Source organism: Cataglyphis hispanica, chromosome 22 (assembly GCF_021464435.1).
Source record: "Cataglyphis hispanica isolate Lineage 1 chromosome 22, ULB_Chis1_1.0, whole genome shotgun sequence".
Classification (NCBI taxonomy): domain Eukaryota; kingdom Metazoa; phylum Arthropoda; class Insecta; order Hymenoptera; family Formicidae; genus Cataglyphis; species Cataglyphis hispanica.
The window spans coordinates 2,336,759-2,364,278 of record NC_065975.1 but is presented as its reverse complement, the minus strand read 5'-3'; the positions used below and the strand labels follow the sequence as shown (position 1 = coordinate 2,364,278).

At 37.4% G+C, this 27,520-nt stretch overlaps 1 protein-coding gene across 1 annotated transcript in view; it reads right to left on the bottom strand.

Moving 5' to 3' along the window:
- LOC126857571 (zinc finger protein rotund-like) overlaps positions 1–27,142 on the bottom strand; it is a 142,855-nt gene extending 115,713 nt beyond the window's left edge. Inside the window, exon 1 of the mRNA XM_050607160.1 lies at positions 25,326–27,142. Coding sequence (XP_050463117.1) covers positions 25,326–25,502 — 177 coding nt within the window. The 5' untranslated portion in view covers positions 25,503–27,142. The remainder of the gene's footprint in view (positions 1–25,325) is intronic.
- Between the last annotated feature and the right edge of the window lie 378 nt (positions 27,143–27,520).

Genomic DNA, 27,520 nt, shown 5'->3' with positions numbered 1-27,520 from the left:
TTTTTTTTTATTTTCTATTACTAATAACATTTTTTTTCTATTTATGTGTGATTACTGTTATACATTGATGCGTTTTCTTTTCCAACTTGTTTTTTGGAGATTGTTATAAAATGTGAGTAAACGCTGTAATATGTGCTCCACGATTAGAATTCGTCGTTGCGTTTTTCGCTGCGTCGAGTACGTATAAAAATGCATGTATGATAACGCACGGGAGCGTTTCAGATTTGCATATGACCTCCCCGGGGTTTATAAAGTCGCGTTAAGCCTGCCCGAGACGTTGATACATTAAATCGGGATAACGACTGACGATCTAACCGGCGGGGGTGTGGTAGCCGTAATTGCGCTCCGTATTCCTAATTAAACCGCAAAAAAAGGACGAAGGCGTGGTGCACGTGGGCGTAGCCCCGCATTATTCGAGGGGTAAAGTCTGTCGTGCCACGGAGAGGCAATGGCCACCCGAAGAACACCCCGAGATCGTGATCGTGATCGCGATTTCGATCGGGATCCGCGCGTTTTACCTAACGAGGGGAGTCACTCACCTGCCAACGGCATGACTAAAAGCGCCTTTATACATCGATGATTTGCGTTGAAGGTGTTATATATTTCTATAGATAATAATAAAAAAAGGTATACTTCGAAATAATTAATTAAAAAAAAAATGAAAGTGCTTGGAGCAAAATTAAAATGCATCGCATAATAAAAAGTGCTAATGAATATTCTAAATATTTTTTGCTCCAGGATAAAGTTCGCGATTTTTGCGTTTTCAAGAATTATTCAATCGCTATGCATCGAGTTTAAATAGTCAGTTAAAATATCATTTAATTATTTTTATGAATTTTCTTTTCACGCTCATATTAAAATATTTTGAATATTAATTCTTGTTGCAAGATATTACATATAGACAACACGTATCCTTTTTCGGGATAATAATCTCTCCTCAATATTAGTCCTATCCGAAATAAATCGAGCAAATGGAATTGCGAATCAACGTCACTGCAGCGATTTGATTATCCGGCACGTCACTCTGCGCACCGTGGCAAAAGATTTTCTTGGTAACAGCCGAGTCCTCGGACCTCGTGACGATCGCCTTGAGGTTTGGAACCCGCCCAGAGCGTGCACGCGATATCCACTACTGGTCTGGTTTCAGCGACGCTCGTTGTCGGAGCGCCACGGGGGATTCTGAACGGTGAAAGTATTAAGTATCCTTTGTGCGAAGAAAATGACATCGCGTCGGTCACGGGTGTGTGTAGCGTATCGTGGTATGCGGGAGTAATTTGTATCTCTTTGTACCGAGCATTTTGCCTCTTTTGTCTTTTAATAACATGGACAAATATAAAAAAAGAATATTTAATTATATAACTATATTTTTTTAATGAATTATATTATGCGCTATAACTTTTTGTATTTTTTCGTGCATTTAAAAAATTTTATGTACTTAATAATAATATATAATATATATATATATATATATATATATATATATATATATATATAATTGCGTGAATTCTCAATGTTATTTCACGAGGAAATGCGCGGTTTATCGTTTGGAGATGCATTATCACCTGTTGCATATGCCACATTTACGTCTGGTGCGTCTTTTCAAAGCATAGTCAATAGCGCGAAACTGCGGTTTAGCATAAATTAATTATGCATCGCGACCAATGCTGCGCCTAATCGCGCGCCATTCGCGATAAATGCGATCAACAAAATTATCGGAAAAATACGCACGTCAATTTTATATAATACGATGATCTTTAAATGTAACACATTATATTTGAATCTCGTTAAGTTAGATGAGACAAAAATATTGCTGATTCGGTAAATCAACTTAATCATCGCGCTCCTATCCGTGCAAACATCGAGTGCGTGACTCGGCCGAAGGTGGCAAAGTCGTGATTCCCCTAATTTACATAATCACACAGTACAGGTGCTACATACACATATTATTACGAGACAATTTTCTAAATCTGCGTCAATACGCATTTAAATTGAAAGACGATGAAAATAAAGACTCGATCTAGATTTAATAATATATGAAACCAATCTCATAAATATCATTTTCCATATCAACAAAGTGAATCTCTTTTACAATTAAAAATGTTTTTCTCTCTCTATTTTCTTCTTTCTTTTTCTCTCTTAATATTTTTATTAATTACATAATTATTTAATTTTGTTAATATTTTTTTATGCATTATGTATCGTCTGACAGTTTTTAGTTACTATTAAATATATTATTTCGCGCAATTAAACATGATGTCGATTACAATGGTAAAAAAAAAAACAAGAAGAAAAAGAAGATGATTGTAAAATCGGTGAAACAAAGAAAAAAAAAAAAGAAAAAAATTGCTGTTCGCGCTTTCGTTGCCAGCGGCCAGGAAATTAAGAAAGGCAATAAAGGTCCTGAGACACACGCTAGTGACATTAAAAATGCTATCAAGATTCTCTTCAAAATGTACATTCACTCCTATGATTTTTTGAGATTTTTTTCTAAATTGCCATGCAGACAAACTAAAAATACAAATTGAATTTCGGATGAAATTCAATCGTAACCATACTTTTAATATTTAATATATTGTTAATTTCATATTAATCTATTTAAAATCATAGACTAAAATTAAAATAAGATTATAACTAATATGTTATATTTCATATATTATGTATTAAATTTTTTCTCAATAAAATGTAATCAAGCCAATAATTAGTAATTCACTTAATGAAAATGCAACGTTTTCTCTCATGTTTTCGTTTTAATAAACCGGAAGTGAACAATGAAGCTGATTGATTATTGGGGAAGGGGGAATATCGGATGTAAATTTTCAGACGACGCTTAATGATCTTGGCTGAAGCGCGGCTTTGATTACAATTTCCAGTTTTAACGGCGCATTACTTTTCGACGGAGGTATTTTTCTTCGGCTTTCTTTTTTGCGCGTTGCAATGCGTTTTACTGCTTTACCGTTGTACAAAAAGGAGAGTTTGAAGGGAGGTCGGTAGATGATGGAGATGATGAAAAAGCGAACGAAGAAGACGTACTGGCTATGTCTGAGTAAGACATAAACGATCTTCCGTTCCTCGTCCGCTTTAAACGAACGCGTCTTCTGGACAAGAATTAGGACACGTATGTAAAAGAGCGCACGAAACCTATAGTAACGTACAAGCAATTGTGATACGCAAATAATTATTTTTATGCTTTTTATTACAAAATTTATTTTAATTAATATTCATAAAAATGGTATATATTATCCTCCGTAAAGATTTTCTGAATAAAATATATGTGTAATTAGCAATAATTTTTTTTTACCGATAGTCACAAGAAGTTAATTTTTAAGGATTTGTATTATCTTTTTAAAGTAGTTTTTTAAAGAAAGTTTCTACAACTAAATTTCCAATATCGAAGAAAATGTTAGCATTTAAAATGACAATAATTTCACAAATCCTGATCTTATATTATACGTTTTTCCAAGAAGCGGCTGTTATAGCTTTATTTTATCGATATCATCAAGATAAATCATCACGATAATTTTCAAGGGTTGCGGTCACTGAGGTTAAAGCCCAAAGGTTACGAGCGATAACGCGTCTATCACGATAACGTTCCTCACGAGCTGTACAAAAGTCATTTAAAAAATATCACGTAACTCGTAGGGGTTCAAACGAATATTACATTATTTTAATCTTATTATCTTTAGCTACTACTTTTAACTCTGGGGGTCTGATAAAGAACTCGCACAGCATACCTAAAGTTAAGTCGTTAAAAATAAGCGTTGAATAACCAAAAAAAAAGAAAAAAGAATACTCGATAAGCAACTGATAAAATATAGATGTACAGGGTGTGAATGTTGTGTCGCCTTTCTTATATCGAATTGTATTTGTTTATCGTTTTTACGATCCGGTTACGCAAACGATTACGCGACCTCTCCGTATATGATGGCGCTTATCGTGACAGATAGCCATGCGTGTAACCGTGGCCTTCTTTTGCAAACGCGCGTGCCAAAGACCAGTTTTTTCCCCGCTTGAGAGCAAAGGTCGCGAGCTACATAATTTCCTGCAATAAAAATTGTTCCGCCATTACCGCAACCACCGATTGGCGCCTTTTTTATCACTCAATAAATGGAAAAAGTCATTGTTGTCTTATGATTTCGTACTTAGGTACTGCCGTTCATTTTGTATATGTCCATTTCTCATTATGTCGAATGCACGGTCAATTTTTTACATTCGCGTTGAAATTAATACAAAAAAAAAAAAATCACATTTAACAACATATTTTGCAATGCTTTAGAAAAACATGTTAGCAAAAAATTAGAGAAAAACTTGATGTCTATCGTCATCTGAAGAATAATTATATAATTAGCATTTCTATATATAAACCCTCCTATAACGCGGTGAGTGCGTACCGCGTTGTATGGAAACCGCGCTATAAGAAACTCGGATTTAACCGTACAAACCAGGCTAATTCGTAGCGCGTTCTATGGAAACCGTCTACCGCGTTGTATGGAAACCGCGCTATAAGAAACGCAGAATTAGTACAAATCACATTATTCGTACCGCGTTATATGGAGACCAATAAGGACAAGATAAATTATAAATTATTTTTATTGAATTGAAGAGTTTATATAAAGAAATGATACCAAAACTAAACTGAAAAACTGTTTTCCAACAAAACAAGAAAGACTTTTGTAAAATTTAATCTTTCAACACTCATCCTCGCTGTCAGATAATATGAGTCGCCTAACTCGTCTTCTTTTAATAGGCAAAATGTCTTCCTCACTTGGCTCATCTTCACATTGGTTTTCGATTGTAGCTTCCGACTGCCTGGACCTACATGAAACTGGCGCCATCTTTTCCCTTATAATTCAAATAGGCCCTAACGAACTAAACATAGGCTAAACATTCTTAGGCTACGCGGAAGGAACTTATGGGATGCTGTTGACGGAAATCGCGCTGTAAGAGTATCGTGTTATAGGAGGGCTTCGAATTTTCAGCTTCGCGTTATATGGAAACTGCGTTCTGAGAGTACCGCGTTATAGGAGGGCTGTCGCATTTTCAGCTCCGCGTTATATGGAAACCGCGTTCTGAGAGTACCGCGTTATAGGAGGGTTGACTATATCAATAAAATTTTCCTTAAAGTAAATGTGTGTTATATTCATAGTCACCTCGATCATAGCAAATAAGAGATATAAAAATACGACGAGTACGGTTGACAAAGTCATTGTCGAATCAGGACGTGAAAGAAAGCCGAGAGAAATGGCCGGGGCGAGAGGAAAGGCGCGAGAGGAAAGGGGACACAGATCGTTGCACGCGCCTGTGGCGAACGTGATGATTGGCTCCCGAAAACAGAACAGGTAGACATTAGGCCGCGGCCTCCAGGTGTGCGGAACGCGCCAGATAAAGCTCGGGGCTCGATTAACCTTTCGCGCGAGAAGAAAAATGCGACTGCCAAAATTGCACCTCCTGCGCGCCGGATGCAAAAGAGAAAAAAACACCGATACACAGATTATTGCCGCCGTACCGTGACAATATTATGGAGAAGAGATTAAACTGTCACGAATGAATCCCTCCGTGTGCCAATGCACCGTATGGCAATAATTCTTTGATAGGCCTTCGATCGATTTTTAACGAAAATCACATCAAAGCATCGATAGAAAGTTTATACGTGACATATATGTGATTAGAAAGAGATTTTTACCTAATTTTTAAAATTGTAAAACTACGTAACAAAATCTACATCATCGGTTAACATATTTTAAAAGATTAATTACACACATATGACACAATCGTGCATATGTTCCATCATGAAACATTACTTTTTAATCATATATAGCCTTTTAGCTCTGAGGCGTGTCTCGTGAAAAGAATCTTTAGAAAACGGAGCAGGTGATCGAAGTAAAAGAATAAAAAGGGGAGAAGTATCGAGGAGCATCAAGCAACGAGAATTTCAAGCAGTGGCGCGAACCTTCGGTACGGAGAGAACGGGACGGAGGTCCATTCACCATAGGTAATGAGGTCCTCGCCACCAGGAGGCATGAATGAACTCTGGGAAGAGGCAACCGCGAAGAGAGGCCGGGAGCGACATGGATAGACGGATAGATAGGTAGAGAAGAGAGACGGAGAACAAGACGAGAAAGAGAGGAGAATAGAAACGGCGGGTGCGGAAAAAAGACAAGACGAATCTCACTCTGCTGCAGGATATTGGAAATACTTGAGGGCTGTTGAACACGGGGGCCATTTAAGAGCCACGCCACTATTATAACCGCCTCTGACCAGAAGCGTTTCAAATAAGAGCATTAACCGGAACTTAGGTAGCCGACGCGCTTCTCGAGGAGTCGTCAAGTCGTTGTTGTTGTTTACTGTTCGATGCGCCGCATTTTTGCGACCGTCAGCAGCGTCATGCTGATGACCATCGTAATTAAAAATTCCCTGTACTATACGGGTAAAAATTTTTTTTTAATAAACGATTAATTCGTCACATTGTGTCATCGCCGATGCCTTCCATTTTCACGGATAAAATTACTGATTATATCGAAAATATTCGTACGAGATGTAATCATATTTATTCTCTTCAAAGTATTTTTGCGATTAACAGTTGCTAGACACGCGCAACAAAGGAGAAGCATAGCTCCCTCGGTGCCGGATAGTCTGGCCGTTATTTTTTTGCGTCATTTCTCGACGTCATCGGCAGATCCGCCCTAGCAAACCGTAGCCAGAACTCGCGTCTCTCTCACTTCCTCCTCACACTGTCATTCTTCTTCCTCGAACCACGGAGTTGCCACCCTACGGCACCCACCTTTCGCGAGTCGCAAAGAAGAATCACGCCCTGACAGTCCCTGATTAATACAATCCTTAATGCCATCGTCTTGTCCACGAGGGAAAAGGAGTAGGCTCGGAGTGGGAAAGAAGACGCGAGTTCGTTTGCGACAAAGTTTTCTCGAGAATAAAAGATTGGCCAAATCAAAATACATATCCGTAAATATTAGAGCATGACGTGTAATTTATATTTTAAATGCCATTTTTTAGTTGACACATTATTGAACTTTATTCAAGAATGCAATTTATTTTTGTGCAATAAAAATTAACTTCGAAGTTGTTAAATTTTCACAGCTTCCGATATTATTTTTAATTTTTCTTGTCATGACAAATTTTTTTCACACCATAAAAATTCGCGCCATAAAAACGTGAAAATTTAACAACTTAAAGCAAAATTAATTTTTATTGCGTAAAAGTAAATTGCATTCTTGAATAAAGTTCAAATAATGCCAACGCAATTTACTGTATGCAATACGCCCTTGCCGATTCCATTATCCGATATAGTGAATTTATTACAAAGTACGCTTTTTCATTTATGCATCGAGGACATGGAGGACGTCAATGCGCGAGAAGAAAGGATCTTGGCTTTACTCTGTCATAGTTGGAATACTGCGGTCAGCGACTGGACCAACAATTCAAGACAGTCTGTCATGTTATCGCTTGTTTTGACCTTCGTTGATAACCGTCTGGCTTCTCGACGAATGATTCACGAATGGTTCATACACGACTCTACACGTTTTATTACTGGATATATGGACGTTCAATATTTTTTTTTTTTTTTCTTAACGATGGAATCTTTCTCGGAAAAGATCTTGGAAACAATCAAGTATCGCATCCGCCGGGAGATGTAACTTCATTAACGAAACGTAATTAAAATAGAAGGACGTATGATAATTTACAGCTTAAATAATTAAACGTCATTAGCGCAATCAATTGAGAAAACATAAATAAAATTAATCAAAGAATATAAAGCGCTTTACAATAAATCTTTATCAGAATTGCATATCCATTATTTTTAATGCTGCAATAAATGCCGTATAATTAAAGAGTGTGTAATTAATTAAGATAATTTAAAAGGTACTTTAATCAAATTACAATTTCCTCGCAACTAATATTATAATAATGATACAATAACTCTTTAAAGAAAATATTTAAATTTTCGTAAAATAATGATTGTCTCTGAAATTACTAAATTGCAAGTTGACGTAAAAAAAATACGCCATCTTCCAGTTTAGGATATTTCAGACTAACATAAGTGATCTCGTTCGTCGTCGACATGCCATCGCGAGCGAAGATCGGGAAGCTTTCGGGTCGCTCGAAGGAGTCGCCGGCGAACGGTCGGCGAAGTCCAGGGGCCCTATCGCATTATGAGGATAGAAGAGAAAGAAAGGGGTGGTTAGTCGAGGGGGTCCATGGCATTAGTATAGCACGCCGGAATAATTGGGTACAGTCTGGGCCGGCTACCGTACGTAACGTCGGCTCCTTTCAAGCGAGAGAGCGCCTCCGCCTCATCCTTCTCCTCCTCATCCTCGTCCTTCTACCATTCTCCCCATTCTCAAGCCAGCCCCGGACTTGCCTCCGCGCCGGCAAAAAGACCAGCTTGATACCTGGGGAAAAAGAGACCAGAAGAAGGCGGACTACCGGGCGAAGTGTATAAGGACGCATGGAGGAGGAGAGAGGCAGGGCAGGAAGGGAAGGAGGCAGAAAGAGATAGAGAGGAGTGAATCGAAAGGAAAGAGGAGAGGAGAATCTGAAAGAAAAGACGAGCACGCGCACACGGTGGAAACAGGGGCAGGAGACCAGGACGACGTTGGTAGTCAAGTCCGCTGACTGAGAAAGAGGAAGGAAGAAGCCGCGGTGAAAAGACCGTGAAAGAAACGCGGTGGAAGAAGAACGCAGAAGAACGATCTCGCCCTATGTGAGGAGGAAAAAGGCGACGGGGCAACTGAACAGGAACAACGCGATGTGGAACAAAAGCAACGAGAGATTCGCAAAACAAGCGGCGAGTCCGAGCAGGGCGAGAGTCATAACTGTCGGTGGGTGCCCAGTGGCGCGGATGTCCTGTAAATAGGAGACAAACTGCCCCACCTTCGCCTCACGCTGTCCTCTCTTTCCCTTCTATCTCCCCTTCCTCCCTCATTTCATTCTTTAACGGAGTTGCTCTCTTATCGAATAAAAATATTGTATTTTAGTAATGGCTATCCAGCTTTTCTCTCCTCATCAATCTAACATGCTTTCCTTCATTGCCATCTTTCCTACAAATCTGACATTTCGATCACGTGACATCTTTTTGCAAGCAATATCGGTATTCAACAAATCTCGCATTAAGAAATTAAAATCTTATTTTAGAGCAAATATTCTCGTGCATTGCACACTGCAGTTAATCTGATTTCTATCTTTAGTGTTGAGAAGAAAAAACGAATTTTCTTCTATTTTCTTTGCAGAGCTAATGGTTTTAATGGTTTATTTCCTTTTTTTTTTTAAGTAAAATTTTTTATTCTTGATATATATATATATATACGTGGGCCGTCATTGAAAGGTCGCGCGCTAATTAACGTCAACGATACCGTTTACTCTTATCATCGCATTTCCACAAGTTCGAAGTAACCTAATACTTAACGTACTATATTTTCCACTCCATCATAAACGTTGAATAAATATTAAGTAACAATCATTTAACCGAATAATCAGAAGAGGTCGAAGAAAGGTCCGTAAAAGGTCGTGCAAAATATTAATCGTTGCAACGACAACGCATTGGGTCGCAATTATGGCCTTTAACGATCGTATCATCGCATAAATGACAATTTAAATTAGAGAAGTATAGCAAAGTCACCACATTAACTTAAAAACAGCTCGAGCTCTCAAGATCAATCTGTCATTCGAGTAAAGGTTCGGTAGCATTTTTTCCCCTTCTCTCTTTAAATTACGACAAATTAAATAAATAGGCTAATTAATTAATAAAACGAATATGCTAAAAAATGTATAATAATTAGATATGTGTAATAACTTATGTATAATAATTATATTTTTAATTATATTTTTTTCATTAATTGATATATTAATTATATCAGGTAAAAATAATAAGATATATAATTAAATATTTAATATTACACAATTATATATTCAATTAATTAGAAAAAAAGAATTGAAATTTTTTATAATTAATTTTGTGATAGAGAGTGACATTAATCATAGTAATGGGGATCACGACACAGTGCATGGATCTGACTAATTTCTGTCTCTAGAGCGGTTTTCTACTAGTATCTCTTCTACCGTAGCTCACGACAGCTGCAACATGAACCGGCAATTGCGTTCCTACGCCCGTGCATTTTAAATAGCTTGTTTTATGCGGCCCGAAATGAACTCGAAAAAATCGGCGGGCCCCCCTCTTAATGGAGTCGTAACTTCTGAGAGATGCTGCTATGCCCCGACTGCACTAGAGGCGTATCGCCGGTAACCACGCGGAGAAGCGCGCGCGATGGAAGATCCGCATCCTGTGCATTTCGCATCCCACGTCACAGTGATGTGCGTCTTGAAGAAAGAGCCCTACTCTCTTCGGCCGTCTCGCTCTCTGCTGGAACAATGCCGCTCACTGTCCTCGCTTACGCGGACCGTGATCCGGTTCGTCTTCTCCGTCCAGCTAGACGCGATCCGCCAAAAATTCGTTTACACAGCCGCGCGATACTCATATTGTGCGCACGTGATGCGAGAATTACAATACTTTCGGAATTATTTTCGCGATATTTGTGTATCGTTTTGAAATTATAAGTGCTATGATTTCTAAGATCATTTCATCTAATTATTTTATATTATAAGAGTTTTCTAATTAGCATATTAATATTTTTAAAAAATCGCTATGCCAAATAATATCTCTTTCCAATCCTATCGAATCACAATTATTGTTATATATAATTGCGGAATGTAATATAGGCTGAATAAGATATGACAATATTAATATTTCTTCTATGCGTAAATTTTTAGCGTTTCGAATTATTATAACTATTTTTTTCTATAATACGTATTTGTGTACATAGGTGTAATGTACAAATTAATATTTATGCCAAATTTCAGAAATAAATGTCGCAATATGTTTGAAAGTGCGAAGCGAGAGAAAGCGAGCTGACGTATTTGAGTAAGACGCGTGAGAAAAGTTCTCATCTCTCAAAAGAGACTCATCACGGATGTGACGGCATCCAAAAATAGAGATTACTGCAAAAAATTCCATGCATCGTTAAAAAGCGCATCGAGAGTTCGCGTCTTGAGTAGACATAATCCCAACTGGTTTTATTGAAACTTGACCTTTAATCATCCGCGCCTTTCTCTAAGAATACTGATTGAATTTTATTGTTTGGCTTATTAATGGCCGATGTCGCGATGTGCGTTGAACAAAGTGCGATTTCTGTCAAATGTCTGTTTCTTAAATCATTTTATTTTTGCTACATTCTCATCAAAGTAAGATAATTAAATTGAAAATTAGCTAGATTATCTTCATCCTTCTACTGAATACAAGCGATTGTTGTCAGTTTATTTTTGAACACGCGTTAAAAAATATATCTGTTAAAAAAAGAAAAATAAAGAGAAAAAAGTAACAGCATAAAATATTTTTATCTTTTTAAATGACATTAAAAAATACATTTTTTTCTTTAAATATATTTATATAAATTATAAAATATATATATATATATTATATAAAATAAATATAATCAATTTTTTTTACTTAAGCAATATCATATCTGAATAATATTTTGACAGAAATCCATGACGTGTAATGTATCATCAATTGCAATAACTCTTCTTTCAAAGTGCGATATTTGCAAAATTGATAATTCCAAAAAAAAAAAAACATATTTATCAAGCTTTTAACTACAGAGATGAAGTAGAGATTAAATAATCTCGCCATGCACGTCGAAATGTGTTGGCCGTTATTAGCGGTTCCCGGCTTTAATAAAAAAAAAAAAGAAGAAGAAGAAAGAATATGTGCACGTATACGTTGTAACGCGCGCCTCGCTTATGCGCTCTAAAATTAACATCGCGCAGCCGTAGCGAGGTATCGGCGATCGATTTTCCGCATAGTTGCATCGACACGGTAAGAAAAAAAGAGAATTTAAAATAAGGGCTGGATAATACAAAACAAAAGGCGGGGAACAAAGTGTGCCAAGAAGTGTCGGTGCGCGCGTGCAACGACACTAATCCGACCTTTGGCGCGAGGAAGGACGAGCAGTCGCATGTAAAAAATGCAACCGAGGCGACCTATTCCAGCGTGAAACTAATGCAACCTCGACGAGCAGAAACGCCTCGCGTTCTAGCTGGAAAAAGTCAACGTGACAAGCGCCGTTGCAGCAGCGGTGTATCAATTTTCAGATTACAATGAAACAACCTCCTGCTCTCTCTCTCTCTCGCATGCTTCTCTTTCTCTTTCTTTCCGGAAAAAAAAAACCCGCATATATCGATCGCGACACTTTTTAATGCATTTTTTTAAATGCATTTACACGTTATTTCTCTTGGGTCTCGTTTTATACTTTTTACTTGCGCCTACGCCTGTTTTTCTCGCCTTTTGTTCGCTATTCCAACCAAGTGAGCGAAAAGTTATGTTATTACAAGTACAAATTAATTATATGTCATATGGTTTTTGCGTTGTAAATTGTTATTGTCCATACGTATCTAAATGAATAGGAAATATACGTTAATTTATTGGCACACTTGTTTCGTTCAGTCTATATTTTAAAAATACCGGATAAAATATTAGATATTCATAAAAAAGCGCGAGAAAAAAGCGCGATAAATTATTTCAAACCAGTATTTTTTCTACTTATGTGAAAATCTCATATGTCAACGCGACTCGAGTGCACGTGTTTTTCGCTCCAAGATCGCAACAGACACGCGTTTATATTGACGCACCTAGTAGCGCCATGCTACGACAAAACTCAGAACCGTTTTAACGTTTCTACAAGCAACGAGGCTTGGATGGTACAGACGAATCTTCCGCAACGCCAATAAAACTCGTTTTCTTCAGCTTAATGTCGTTAAATAGCACGTCTCTCAATCCGTGTTAATGAGAAAAAAATATTTCTACTATAAATTTTTTTTTTTCTATAAAAAATTTCTCTTAATATTATTATAGATTCTCTATAGTATAGAGTAGAGAATCGTCAGCGCGCTAAAAACTATGTCCAGTCATTAAGTATTTTTTCTGCTTAACAAAATTGTTGCCAAGAGTATAACGAAGCAAATGGACAAATCTCCTATCATTTTTTTTTTTGATCACAATAAATACGAATTTCAAATTTAACTATCAAAAAATTATGGTACATATAATACCTATTTATATTTGCAGGAAAATAAGTTAATAGGATTTAAGTCACAGATACCAATGATATTTACTCAAATTTAGAGCAATGCGAAAATTTGGCTTGCGATTCTATCGTTATTGCTATAATTCGCGAATATACGATAATACGAGAACGATAATAAGACGAGACGATAATAAGAAAGGGGACAATAGAGTGAATATACTAAATATTTTCAATATTCAGAATTTTGTTTACACATATTTAACGCGCACCGTAATTGGCTTTTTTATTCCTATTTTTCCTTGCCGTCACGCGTGTAGAAATCATTATCGTTAATCAATCACGCAAAACGTTGTAAACTTTTTGGCGCGAATTACGGCGATTACGAGCCAAAAAAAGTTACGATCATAATGCAGTTACAATCACGAGAAATTATATGCGTCCGTCCGTGCTTTGTAATTATACTTGCGAACGAGATTTTTCCAAAACTAAATGAGTCGCTTGTGATCGCTTATGTCGCGATGACCGTGACATTTACACACGTGGGAATTTGAAAATGACCAATAAAAAAAAAAAAGGCGATGTGATGAATAATATCTCCGACGAAAACTCACGGTATATAATGTCTATTGAAATAAACTGCCAGAAAATAATTTAGTAATATATCTCTGTAGTGCTTGCATTTATATCTTTTAATTTTTATTGCAAAAAATTTATATTTCCAAAGAAAATATTTTTTGTACAAAAGAAAATACAATCACCATTATATACAGCGAAAGAACGATCTAAATCTCTTTTATAAAGTCAATTATTCATATTTTTATAATAATGTGATTTTTCTTATAAAACAACGTTTTCAAGATTATATTTTTTTTTTTTCAGTAAATCTAACTTTTTTCTATATACATGTTTATATATTAGAGCTACTTGGAATATCACTATATTATTTAAATGCTCTGCTTTTGATTAATATTTTTTCATATAGAAAAAATATCGAGAAATTAGAGACAATATATAGTTTTCACAATTATTCTAACTATATTATATGTTTTTTGTAATATTGCCAGATTTAATTTCTGATTAATTTTCGTCATCGATACTTGTCGAAAAGTAATCTCGCAATATCTTGGTGATAAATTTAAGCGCATTCTTAATTTAGATATATAAGGGAAATCGGGAAGAAGCTATTCTTGTGTCGGGTCGCACCGCGTCGGCAAGCGAGGCGGACGTATGTGCATGCTCGCTTATCAAGCAATATCCGGATATCTGTTAAATCTCGCCGACTTATCTGTAATCTCAACAACCGCTCGCGCGACTCGAGGTCCCGGATACGCGTTTCAACGCATGACCGCCGGTTTGTTTTACCTGGACCGTACACGACGGCGTATGTATGTAGATAAGGCAGATGCTGCGGTGAAGATTACGCCCAGCGGACGCTCTTGACACTTAACAGGGTCCAATTAAAAGCATTACACGATTAATTGTCTAATTAATTTATACCTAGCCATGCTCGGAATTGTATCCTCGCCGAATCGATCCGAATCGTTCGGTGAAGCTTGTTACTTTCTATCTCATGCACGAGCGAACGTAAGAGTCCAGTAGCGCGGAAAAACGTGGAAACATAAAATTATTTTAAACACGTCGCATTTATTATGAGAATTAAGATTAAATAAATTTTATTTAAAAAAAATGTTATAAAAATATTATTCGAAAATAATATTGACATTTGATATTTAGAATGGAACTTATTTTCACGCATTATCTGTGAGAGACACGTTGAAAAGTTATTAGACAGTGTGTGCGAAAAATTCTACCGCTCGATAGTAGATTTGCGACGACAGTCCGTAATCACATTTCACGGTGGATTTCGCGATGAGTGACGGCACGATCGCTGTACAAACATTCTGATCTTTATTCATGGGGGCTCCTGCGCTCGCTACTCGCCATTGTTCAATCGTTCGCGGATCGCACGATATGTCGGTCGTGTAATACGCACAAGTACATTCTCGCGATAGATATGTGTGTTTTTTTCATTTCTTGCGAAAGATACGGCCGTGAGAGACGGAATCGTGGAACTCGCTACTATTACATGCCGTGGCTATGGTATCGCGTCGGGATTGAAGCGGCAATTATCAAACCATCCGTGGACACGCGATGAGCCCTGATAATTTGAAATTTACACCTTCCGGTGGGTTGAAATTAAAACACACTACCGAGCCGCGCGCGATCTTTTCGCACGCATTTTATATTGACTTGACTTTACGTACATTGTTAATATATCGAAGGCACGCATACATACGCACGTATTTAATTATTTACACAGATATCGGAGAGAAAATGCAATTTTTTCCCAATTTCCCAGACATGTATGTGTCGATTAAAATTTGCGCGAATAAAATTAAGCGGATCGATAATAAGAAAAATGATTTATTAATCAACACTATTCATGAATCACGTCGTACGAATATATCAGATCTATATTCTCTCTGTTAAAATACACATGTTTTCAATATGAGCATACCTCTATCTTTAAGTTATATACATCGCAATAAGTTAGCAATCATCTCGCGGCAATGTTAATCTGCAACTGCTCGCACGACTGACTCCACATTCGTTTGACACAGTATACTTTATCGCTCTTTTATCACGACACCTTCTTTCGCGTTGATAAAACATTCACATTCGATTCGCGTTCTATTCCCTTGCGTCCATTTATTTCCTGAACCTAAATTATACTAACCCGTCAAAAATTGTCCTAATGGATGGCTGCGTTATTATTCGCGAAGATTTATGTAGTGACTAAAGTCTCGAAAATGCCACGCGGACTCTATATTTGGTTCCTACTGTCAACACTTAATTTTGTGTTTTTCACGTAACAGAATAAACGAATAAAAAATTGAAGCATCATGAATTTATATCTGTTATGAGTCTAATAATAAGTTAATAAGATATTATAGAGGGAGTATATATTTATATATATTATATATTTCTAATTTTAATATTATATTTTTTCTCAAGTTGATATATTATTATCGTAGAAAATTTCAAAGCGTGTAATTAAACCATTTTATAAATTGACAATATACAGCATCTTTCTGCTAAACGTCAAAATTATCAAATTTTTCGAGATTTTTTTAAAAATCATGATATGATAAGATTGCATAGTGTATTTTTATAATTTTTTTATATCATTATAGTTTTAATAATAATCACAAAACATTAACAATGTTTTATTGTCACTGCTCTTTCTTCTACATGTATCTATCAATTTTGGATTTTTCTCTCTTATATCATGAAAATCTATCAAATTAATTTGGTAATTTAAATCACTGTATTAAAATTTTTTTTTTCTTTATTCAATCTATGATAATAATGAATACTTTTAGTATTATTATACCTAAGCGTAATAATCATAAGGTAACATATTATAATATTAATAATTCATTCATTAAAAATAACTGCAAGAATTAAAACAATAAATAGTTCAGGTATTTTTAAATATACCTTTATCATATATTATAAAATAAATAGTATAGTAGCTATAAATAGTATACTGATAGTATTTTAATATTAGCATTTATATAAAAATGTTTCAAGTTTATAAAAAGAGAGATATACATTTTATCGCCCTCGACAAAAATTTAATCGGTAATGCTTTATATAAATTTCAATTTTAACGTTAAACATCTCGACAAACAGTTTCGATCGTAAGTCCTTTTAAAGAATTTAATATAAATTATTGTGTGTACACACACACACACACATTGGCAAGAGAGAATTATTTTATTCTAAATCATTCCATCGGAAGAAATGCATAAAACTTTTACTCAAATTTGATCCCTTCGACTAAGAAGTTAGAGGGGATGCGGGTGCATCCCCTCGCCGATACCTGGCGGCAACATGGCGGCGTCTAGATTCGCGTGGTGGCGGCGCGGGATTTTCACAGAGACAGGTACGTACGTAGATGCACATAGACGCTCGTGTGTGTTTGCGTGCAAAAGGCAGTAACCCTCAAGGTAAGGCGAAATGCCACCTGGCAGGTTTTTGCGACGTTGCGCGCGAGATGCGATATTGTTTTTGCCCTCTCTCGACCGAGCCCGAACGGAGGAGCTTCTGCCCCCCTCATTCCTATCCTCTTTCCTCCTCCGAGTCCCCACTTCCGGTGTGGGTAGGATCCGGTAGCCAATAGGAGATGGGTACCACGCCTCCCCCACCCACGCGCACCTGCGTGTACACCCGCCAATCGGAGAACGAACTACCTGGAGAACCGAGTCACCGCAACATAAGAGAGAGAGAGAGAGAGAGAGAGAGAGGAAGCGAGAAAGAGAAAGAAAGATGGATGTAATGGCGGATGTACGAGCGAGAGGAGGGTAAGAACGGAGGAAGGAGAGAGGGAGAGAGAAAGAGAGAGTGAGAAGGAGAGGAAGATGCATCGCGACGTTCCCGCATCACTTGGACGCGCACGCTCCGATCGCACCTTCTCCTCTCTTCTTTTCTTCCGTTCCTCCCTCCCGCCTGTCGGCTGCTATTGCACGATGCATTCTCCTTCTTGTTGTTCTTCTCCTCCCGCAACCGCCCTCCGTCACTCCTCGTTTCCCTTCTTTCGCCTCTTTGTGCCGGAGGACCCAGGCTTCTTCGATAGGCCACGTAGGTACGCGCCCGTTCGTTTCTTCCCTTTTGCCGTTAATTTTCTTTGCGCGCGACCGCGTTTTTGCCCGGCCGCTCCATTACCATTGAATTCTTCTTTCGGGCGATATTTCGAGCTGTTTATCGGCCGTAATGGCCACACGACCTCGAGCGCTTCTCCCTTTCGGCGGAACCGAACCCTTTCATCCTCCGCAACACATCGCGAGATGTTTTCCGTCGCACCGTTTATCGTCGTTTCGATTCGGACTTTTAACCGTAACAAATTGATACCAAATACGTCCAATGTATGTCGTGCGATCTGATGTTTGATTAAGTTGCCACGAATTCATGTCAGTAAAAAAAAAAATCGAGATTTCAAAGAATAAACTCCATTTATTAAACACACTTTTGATAAACGCACATTTACACGCGAAATATTTCTATCTTGTCAAATTCGTAGTCATCTATAATAAATTATTGTCTTATCACGCGTATATCGTCTCGATGTCTGACATCGTTTTGGATACAAGTATCATTTGCCTTGAACTTAGATGGGTCTGTGGAGTGGGATAGAAGAAGTAGCAGTCATGCACCGCCCGCGTCATTTTTCCAATCAAGAATCGTGCAAAAGAATCCTTGGGCTCCCTGAATTTGGAAAGCCACCCGGATCCAGGAGCAACCATTTACGGATGTCTGACGGACAACGGCTGTCTTGTCAACTCGACACTCAGGTCGTACACCCGCAAGTTCAAACACTGATATCTCAAAATTATCAATCGACACCCTAGCCATAACTTTGTTGTAACAGAGTATACCGGATAAAAAGAAAAAAATATATCTGATAAAAATTCCTCACAGTTAAACTTTTATCCAACAGTTGTATCGCCAACAATAAAGATAAATTTGAAATATTGTCTCTATAAAAGAAATAGTTCACATAATTTTCGAGATTATCATATAAAGTTATGAGAATTTTTCAGTAATGATTGAATAAATGCGCCTTTCATAATATTTTTTTCCTGTCGTAGAATTAATGATCAGTATAAATTTATTAAGTAAGTTGACGTGCGGCTATGTAATTCATTTATTAAAATAAGAAAATCATATTTAATATAAAATAATATTTTATCTTTGAAAAATCTCACGATATATGACAACGATGTCAGGATAGCCTAACCGCGACGTGCGACCGTTTCCGTCTGTCCTTAAATTCACGTAAAACAGATTTTTACAACTCGTTCGCGCAAGAGAGCTCCTTCCGTGCGTTTTCGACTCGTCAGAAAACACAATGTTTTTCTTACTTGAACGAGCCGCCCCCTCGTAACGGTCGGTGGGTTCCCCAAGCGGAAAAATCAACACGGCCAGTTAATTTCATTCCAAATTATGAGAATCGAGCCAACGATCCCGATTATTTCCTTCGCGGCACGCATGAATCTCGTGATCCTTTTGGGAAAAAAAGGCATTCTTAAAGCGTAATAGGAAAATCTGTTGTAATTAAAAATAATAGGTATAATAATAGTTATAGTATAAATTTTCAAAGTATCAACTCGCAGAGAGAAAACACGTGACAGATTCTTATATTTCATCAAAATGTGATGTAAAAATATGATTGTCAATATATATTGTTGTAAAAATACCAATTAATTACTTATAAATAATTATCTCGTCAAATATACTGTAAATTGACATGTGAATGATACACATATAATATTTTACAATTTGACAGTTATCTTTACTCTATGACAGATAATTCTTTTTATAAGAACATTTAGAACTTGAGAAACCAAGTGACTATAATAATAAACATTTCTCTCTTTTTTTAAGTAACAGTGATTTGCCATATTTAAGAATGTACGACCATCCGCGATAAAATGTGACTGTTCCGCTCGATCTACAAAGAACGAATCGCAGTACTTATGGTCGCTATGTGGAAAAGTGGTGAGGCAGGACGAAGGGGAAATCGGTTGCACGTTACACTTTCAACGCGTTTTTACCAGGACGAGAGGAGCCAATGAAGTTCTCTTTCGTTCGGTCTTTATGGAACCATCTCCGTTTCCACGTTCGAGCCGACAAGAAGCATAAACCGCCGTCGCGCTGCTGCTAACGCCGAACACACCGACCGATACTTTTTCATCCTATTCGCCTTTATTCCCGGCCAATTCATTCGACAGACAATTTCATTGAATGACCAAAGCACGTAAAATTCCAACACAAAGTTTCAAGCGAATATCATATTAAAAGAAGCACCGTGAAAATTAGAAAATAATTGCTATACTACTCTTTCTCTTTCTCTTACAGATTCAATCAACGATAAAAAAAAATATTCATAAAATATATAACAAAAAGAGCATTTCAAAGGCTATTGTACTAATAACTAAATAAGATTTAAATTAATAATATTTTAACATATTTAGAAATAAGTTCTAAGAAGAATCAAACGTACACAACTCAATATAATTATATATATATATATTATTTTTACATTATACAATGTTTTACAATAATTTTATGTACTTATTTAATTTTCGATTAAAAAATATTTCAAAGGCAGGGCATACATTGAGAGAATATAAAATATTAAAATATATACGTAAGATATTGAGATGAGTACATAATGCACACGCTAGCTAGAGACGATTAACGTCGTTTATACCTACCGAGGGCATAGGATACGTAAATCTACGTCACCGGCATGTGCAAAGTTTAAGAATTGCCGGTTTTCTTGCCTCGCATTTCCCAAGAGAAAAAAGAGCGGTGCTCAAGTCAAAGTGAAAGGGTTCAAATTACGTAGCATTTTCAGGGAGATAGAGATAATAAATGTACGCATCGATGCATTCGCAAGAGGGGGATGCTTAGATATCGATGGGAGGTATTATCATAAACACGTGAGAAATCCCAATTGACTTCCAGATCGAGGCAGTGATTTCCCCCGGAGGGAGAGATAATTAGTCACGGTCCCGTGGCTCTCCCGCATACGCCGTAATTATTTTTATAATCAGCTGTCGTCGCGCTTTCCCGGTAATCTATTCGCATCGAATACGCGCATCACTGCGAGCTCGCAGTAATAATTGCGAGAAAAATGTAAGAACGCGGAGCTAACAAAGAGAGCCTCGTAGGAGAATCTCGTGTACGGGACATATAATATACATAATTAAAAGAGGATCTGGTAATTGCCGGGGCAATTACACGTTGCGCGCGCGATATTAATTTGCGCGGCCATTAATTTAGTGACCGGCACCGCAGGAAAATCTATTCCGTGCACGTCGAACTCGAAAGTCGCCTGATTGGCGATCCGCGGCAAAAAATCGCCCGATGGCTCGATAATTATTGGTAATAACGTAGGATATTATAAGTTCGTTATAAATCATACAGCAAAATCTCTTTCGAAAATTTATTTTTAATTATCATGTGTATGCAGATTACCTATCCGCGATTTGTATCCATTTATTACGTTCTTAAGATTCTAACGTTCTATAGACTTTCACGTAATATGTAATTAAATAATTTAATTTAAATTAGTACGAGGAATGGACGTATATTAATAATTTCTAATATGTTCTCCATATAAATCGCTAAGCTTGCGTCAGCGGATATGATTAAATAAAGTGATGGAGTAAAAGTTTGTTAAATAAAATTTCGGCAAAAAAATGCAAACGATTTAAAATTTTATATCCGTGTGTATGTGTGTACACATTTTGTATATTATGTACATGAATTTTTTTTAGTAGTATTATCTAATTTTAATTATAGTTTAAATAAAATTTAAAAACACAAGTTTTCACGCGTACAAAAATCAAGAAACGGTCACACACACACACACACACATGTGAGATTTTCAATTTTATTATTTCCTATCACTTGATTACATCGATCATTCACGACATAACACACGATTCAATAAAATATATATTAATTAAAAAAAGAATATAAATAATATAAAATATAAATAATATGTGCAATAGAAATATATTAATAAAACAAAGATAACGATACATTCGTAAGAAATAATATAAATAAATCATAGTTGCCCAAAAATTTGGCACGTTCTACGCACACCGGATGACTAATTGCTAGAAATTATGATTGAACTTAGATCTCACTCGCTCGTTAATGGATACCGAGTCGTCAACACTCTGTCTAATTGCCATCATTAATTATTAACGACCGCGTTAAGTAGCTATTAGACGATTATACATGACAATAAAAAAAGCTTAGCACTTTACTGCATGGGATTTTGTGGATATATCAGGTCAAATTAACTCGTCGCATTTTACGCGAAAAGAAGTTTTGAAGAAAGTCAATTGTTTGTGTAAAATTTATCGGAAATCTTATCCGGGAGCGACAATTGTGAATATATGATTGCGATTCGTAAATACTTTATTCTATGATTTCACGGTTCACAAGTGGTGCAATTGAGAAGAACGATAAAATCATATAAAGCACACGCATAATGACATCGCTCGAAGCGCCGAAGGTAATTGACTATCATCTGCGAAAAACCAGTCAAGTCATACGTTGTCAAAATCAAATTACATTCACGTATGATTGCGCATTACGTCCATTAACATTATTATACCTGTTCATAACCGAAAAAAAATATTATCGCCATCAACAAAGAGAAAAGAGAGAGAGAAGGTACATATTTACAGATATCATAATGCTTGAAAGACAAATAAATATATTGTGGTGTTATTTTCAAAGTGTATGTTTTAAAATTTTTCTATCTACTTCAGGTTTATCGGATGATAATCAATTATCTTTTCGCAAAAAAAAATTTCACAACAAATTTGAAATTTTTCGTTGATATAAGCTTTATTATAGTTCCTAGACTACTTAATAATACGTTCATACGTTTTTTACGAGCAAATCATTTTCACAGGTTGACACGCTAGATTACTTTCTTGTTGATTTAATCGCGGCATGGGTTCGTCAGTTTTTCTTATGTGTTATCTATAATGTTCATAAGAAAATGCACGAAGCAAATCGAAAGATTAACGCGATAATTCATTACAACCGTAGTTGGAGGCAACGCGGAAAAACGAAATAAATAGATTAAAGTACTAATCAGAGCAAATTAAAATTTACATTTGTTTCAATTTAATCTTCCAAGATCACTATCTTCTAAGGAAGTAGTTTAGTTCGATTCCATATCTCATTATACGTTTTTGATACACGACTACTTCTTGCCTTTCGCCGTCGGTATAAAATTAGTTTCCAATTATTTGAAATTTGCAGCAAAGTTTATCTAAATAAAAGATATTCTCGCGTTTGTGTATTTGTTGTGAAATAATACGACATGTGCCTGGCAATTAAAAAATTTTAAATTTATTACAATTAAAAAATATTTATTGTATTAATTGAAAATTATTCAGTAAAATTATTATTCAAAGCGCGGTTAATTAATATAAATTTCGTAGTAAAAATATCTTAGGAATTATGATTTTAATATATTATATACGTGGGTAACAATTCAAGGTAAACAATACGTGGAAATGTAACGTGTGACGCGAATACGATAATTTTCTTTGAAATATCAAGTTCGTTGCCATCAAGTTCGTGCGATTATCCAGGTATTAATCTTCATCTGCGAGCACTTACGACATTATTATTATACCGGCTATGACTATAATCAACATCGCAAAAACAGGAAGAAGTTACTTCATGTTTTTATACTCTACAACAATAGTAATAAAGACAGAATTTACCATATCGAGCAACTGATCATCGAGATAATATATTTTTTTCGTTCTGAAACGAGAATGTAAAAAAGCTGCTCGATATTAAGTCATTAGTAATAAATTACTTCTTCGCATCAGATTGTATTGTAAATGCAAAACTGATTTGTCATATAATTAACATTGACCTTATAAATGAAGTCATATAACTCATTTTGCGCATGATATATTTTTTTCTAATAATGATTTAATATTTCAAGATGCAATATTAGCATGCAAACGTCACTATTTTGTCGCGGACGTAATATATAAAATGAGATGAATAATAGTGCTTATAATAATAGTAGATAATAGTAGATAATATATATAATAATAGTAGATAATACGTAATAGAATTAGACGAGACAATCCGTATTTTTCTCGCATTAACAATTTTTTAAGCGTCAACATTTTATAAAAACTACTATTCTTAAATATATCATTTTTAAGTTTTTTAAAACTTATATGCAATATAAATTTCAACACATTTGTATATCATTTATATTTCTAAAGACTTTTAACTTTTCGAAATCAAAACAATTTTTCGAAATAATTTTCCTCTGCGAAAAGTACGATAATTTATTTACTATTTACATTTGTTTTGATCACGAGTTTACATCACAGCAAACCCCTGTATTATATATAACACACGTGCAAATTTTTGTATAAAGAATTTTTTGTACAACGATAAGTAATGGAGAAAAAGAATCTAATACGGATTATCGCGAAAGCTGATATAAAACTAGTTTATATGTACATTCTTCAATAGAATCGAAAGAATTTTTGTTTACATTCCTAAGGTTCTCGCGGCAAGAGGCGGATAACATTTCGCCTCGTTTACCCGTCGTCGTATAAATGTCAGAAAGGAGAAATACCGCACCGCTCGCGAGCGTGCGATCAGCAACAATCCGGCCGGAAAGTAAACGGGATCAAAAGCACGAGCAACAATAGCCAAAATAAACTACTCTTTATCGTATGATGTCGTGTAATAATTATATTTTGAAAAAAGTGCTGAAAGATTTATATCGATACCATATATCCTAAAGGTTTTCCAAAGTATTTGATACTATATATGACGATTTTTTTATTATCTTATAAGCAAATATTTGATAAAATGATATCATCTTTTACAACTTTTCAATTTTTAAAACAACGATGCATTCATCGTATAAATCTCGATTGAATCATTTTTATAAATAACATATATTTGTCATTAAATTTAGAAGAATTATTTAATGTAATTTGCAAAAATATTTATCATTGCAATTAAACATGTTAATAATTGCATTCATCTCTGAATTTTCGTTACAAAAAAATTGATATAATAGAATTATTATGAAAGTTTAAAATACGGTAAAAACAAGACAGCCTCTTTATATTAGCTCTCCTTTAATTTTTTTATAATTTATTTGATAATTCATTTTTTTTTTCCAATTCATCTGCAACGAGTTTTAAAATTCCAATATCGCGAATTATTTAAATTATTAATTTTGTATTATCTGTATATTCGCGCATATATCTGATTTCAAGATTTCGAGCCACGCAAATTAAATATTAACTTTAAACTTTAAAGACCCGAGGAATCAAGTTTCGTGCTCTCGACGTATATTTATCGTCAAGCGCGCCGCCAGTAGTAAGATCTTCATCTCATGTTGACATTGCACGCGATCTTTGTATTCGGCGAACGAAATCGGGAGTCAAATGACTCCTGCATTTAAATAGAGCACGATATAAAATTTACACTTAAACGATTAAAAATCTCGCCTAGATATCTCGAGAAAATCTTAAATTGAGAAATTATCGCGGAGATTAGAATCGGAGAGGAAATGAGAGAGACCGTGTACACGAAATATTGAGTAGGGAGAAAGGGGGGGGGAAAAAATCGTATCACACTTACCTTGCTCTGGACGTAGTCGAGGGCGAGCATGCAGTCGGAGTATCCACTCTCAGTCTTGATTGTGGTGGCACCCTGGCCGGGCCCGGTCGAACAGAATCCGGAACCCACAACGCCGACAGGCCCGCCAAGGCCAGCTGCCGCAGCGGCCGCGACGCTGTCCCGGTACCAGGGATACATGAGTTAATCTCGCGGAAAGGAGCACTGTTTTACGAGTTCTTCTCACAAACTTCGTTCGTCCCTCGTTCCGAACGGATTCGGCACTCCCGGACACGTTTCTTTTTTCCCCGCGGATATGTATATATCCTCTTCTCCTCCCGTCAACTCTTTCCCGACAATGTACGACGTATGCGACGTACGCATACGATGCACCTCGCCGGCGATGATATCACTGCACCGTGAACGACGATATAGTGGCGATATCGCGCGCGGCCACCGCGCTCGCGCACTAACGCGATCGCGTTCTCCGTTCGTTCTCTCTCGCGAGAGAGCTTTCGAGAGAATATCGCACGTGTAGAACGCGTAGAGGACAATCACTGGTATTCCGCGTTATTACCGATACCGAGCTCTCGATCCGATCGCGTCCGCAAACGGAAGTCGCGTGCCACGCGTTCCTCCTCGGAACCGAGAGACGACCCGTCCTCGTCGCACGCGGTCATCGACGTCGCCGCTCGTGCTACTCGCTACGTCTCGCTGCTCGTCCGAGCGTGAACACGTCCGACACCGCACTGCGTTCGTCAAACACGCACACAACCACCAGCGCGTCTTCTTCGGCGTCCCTTGCGATATTAAACGTAAACACAACGCGTCGAGCCGGCTCGACCTTGCGTCAAGATTGTTACTCGGCTTTCTGTCTCTCTCTCTCTCTCTCTCTCTCAGTCCTTGACTGTTTACCTTTTTTTTCGACAACTTCGAGCGCGTTTCTTTTCGAGGTCGCGGCGACGAATGAGCTAAAATATTCTCCGATAAAACTCCAATGACTAGATTTTATATCTTCCCGCCTTGTGTTCGCGAATTAATTGCGAGTTTCACGAGAGACACGATCGTCGCGAGCTCGCGCGCACGCGGGCGCGTGTCGCGCGTCCGCTCGCACTCTTCGTTTCCGTGCTGTTCGAGTAAAACGCGGCGATATCCTCTCGTAGCGCACCTCGGCCTTTTTCCTCCCTCCACGCAGCAACAGTCCGTCCGTTTGCGCTGTCCGTTCGCGACAGGTTACGTTGCCGCCGGCTTCGCTCTCTTCACGGAATATGCGAGATCACGCGTCGATCGACGACGACGCGACGTGTGCCATTCTCCGATCTCCTCCCTTCGGCGTTCGATCCATCGATCGGCGGATTATCGTTGCCGCTCATAATACACGTAGCGGATACTCGATTGTATCACACATCACCTATATAATTCCTAATGCCGACGAGAGCGCCCGCGCTTCGAAATCCGCAGCGCGATACGAGCGCTCGCGGATCGCGCCATAACCGCAAAACGATGACGAACGGAGCGAGAGGAAAGCTCGATTGTTACGCGACGCACCGGGGACGCAAACACGCGGGAAATGATTTCTCGTATCTCACTGTGTGTCTTCCCTCACTCTATTTTTCCTTCCCCCACTGTCTCTCTCTCTCTCTTTCTCTAGCGCCGTCGATAAGCGAATCTTCACTGTCGCGAACGAGGATCGTGTTTCCGATTACTTCTTCTCGTCTAAAAACGCGCGCGCCACAATTCTCCCGTTTTTTTTGTACCCGGGATGCGTAGGACAAAAAAAACGCAATCGCGGCAAAGCCCGGATATCGTGAACCGTGAACCGCGGACGCGGTTTCAGCACTGACGCGGGAGCCGCGATTCGAACGACCGTTCGGCCGTGCTCGGCCGTCTCCGGCGATACTCGTGTCTGCCCCTCACCGTCCGCCGTCACTTACTCGTGCCGCGCGCCGCTCTGGCGGCGGGGGAAGAGCGACCTGCCACGGAGGATGGAAGAGTGGGGGAACGAGATACACAGAAAGCGTAAACTCTTTCTCCCTCTCCCTTTTGATAATCGCTCCGTCTCTCTTTCCTTCTTGCTCTCTCTCTCTCTCTCTCTCTCTCTCTCTCTCTTCCTCGCACGCCGGACACCGCTAAAGTGGGAGCAACAGCTTCTCCTGAACACGATGCTCTATCGATACCAGTCATTCTGATATCGAAAGAATTTCCTCCTATTTTGCAAT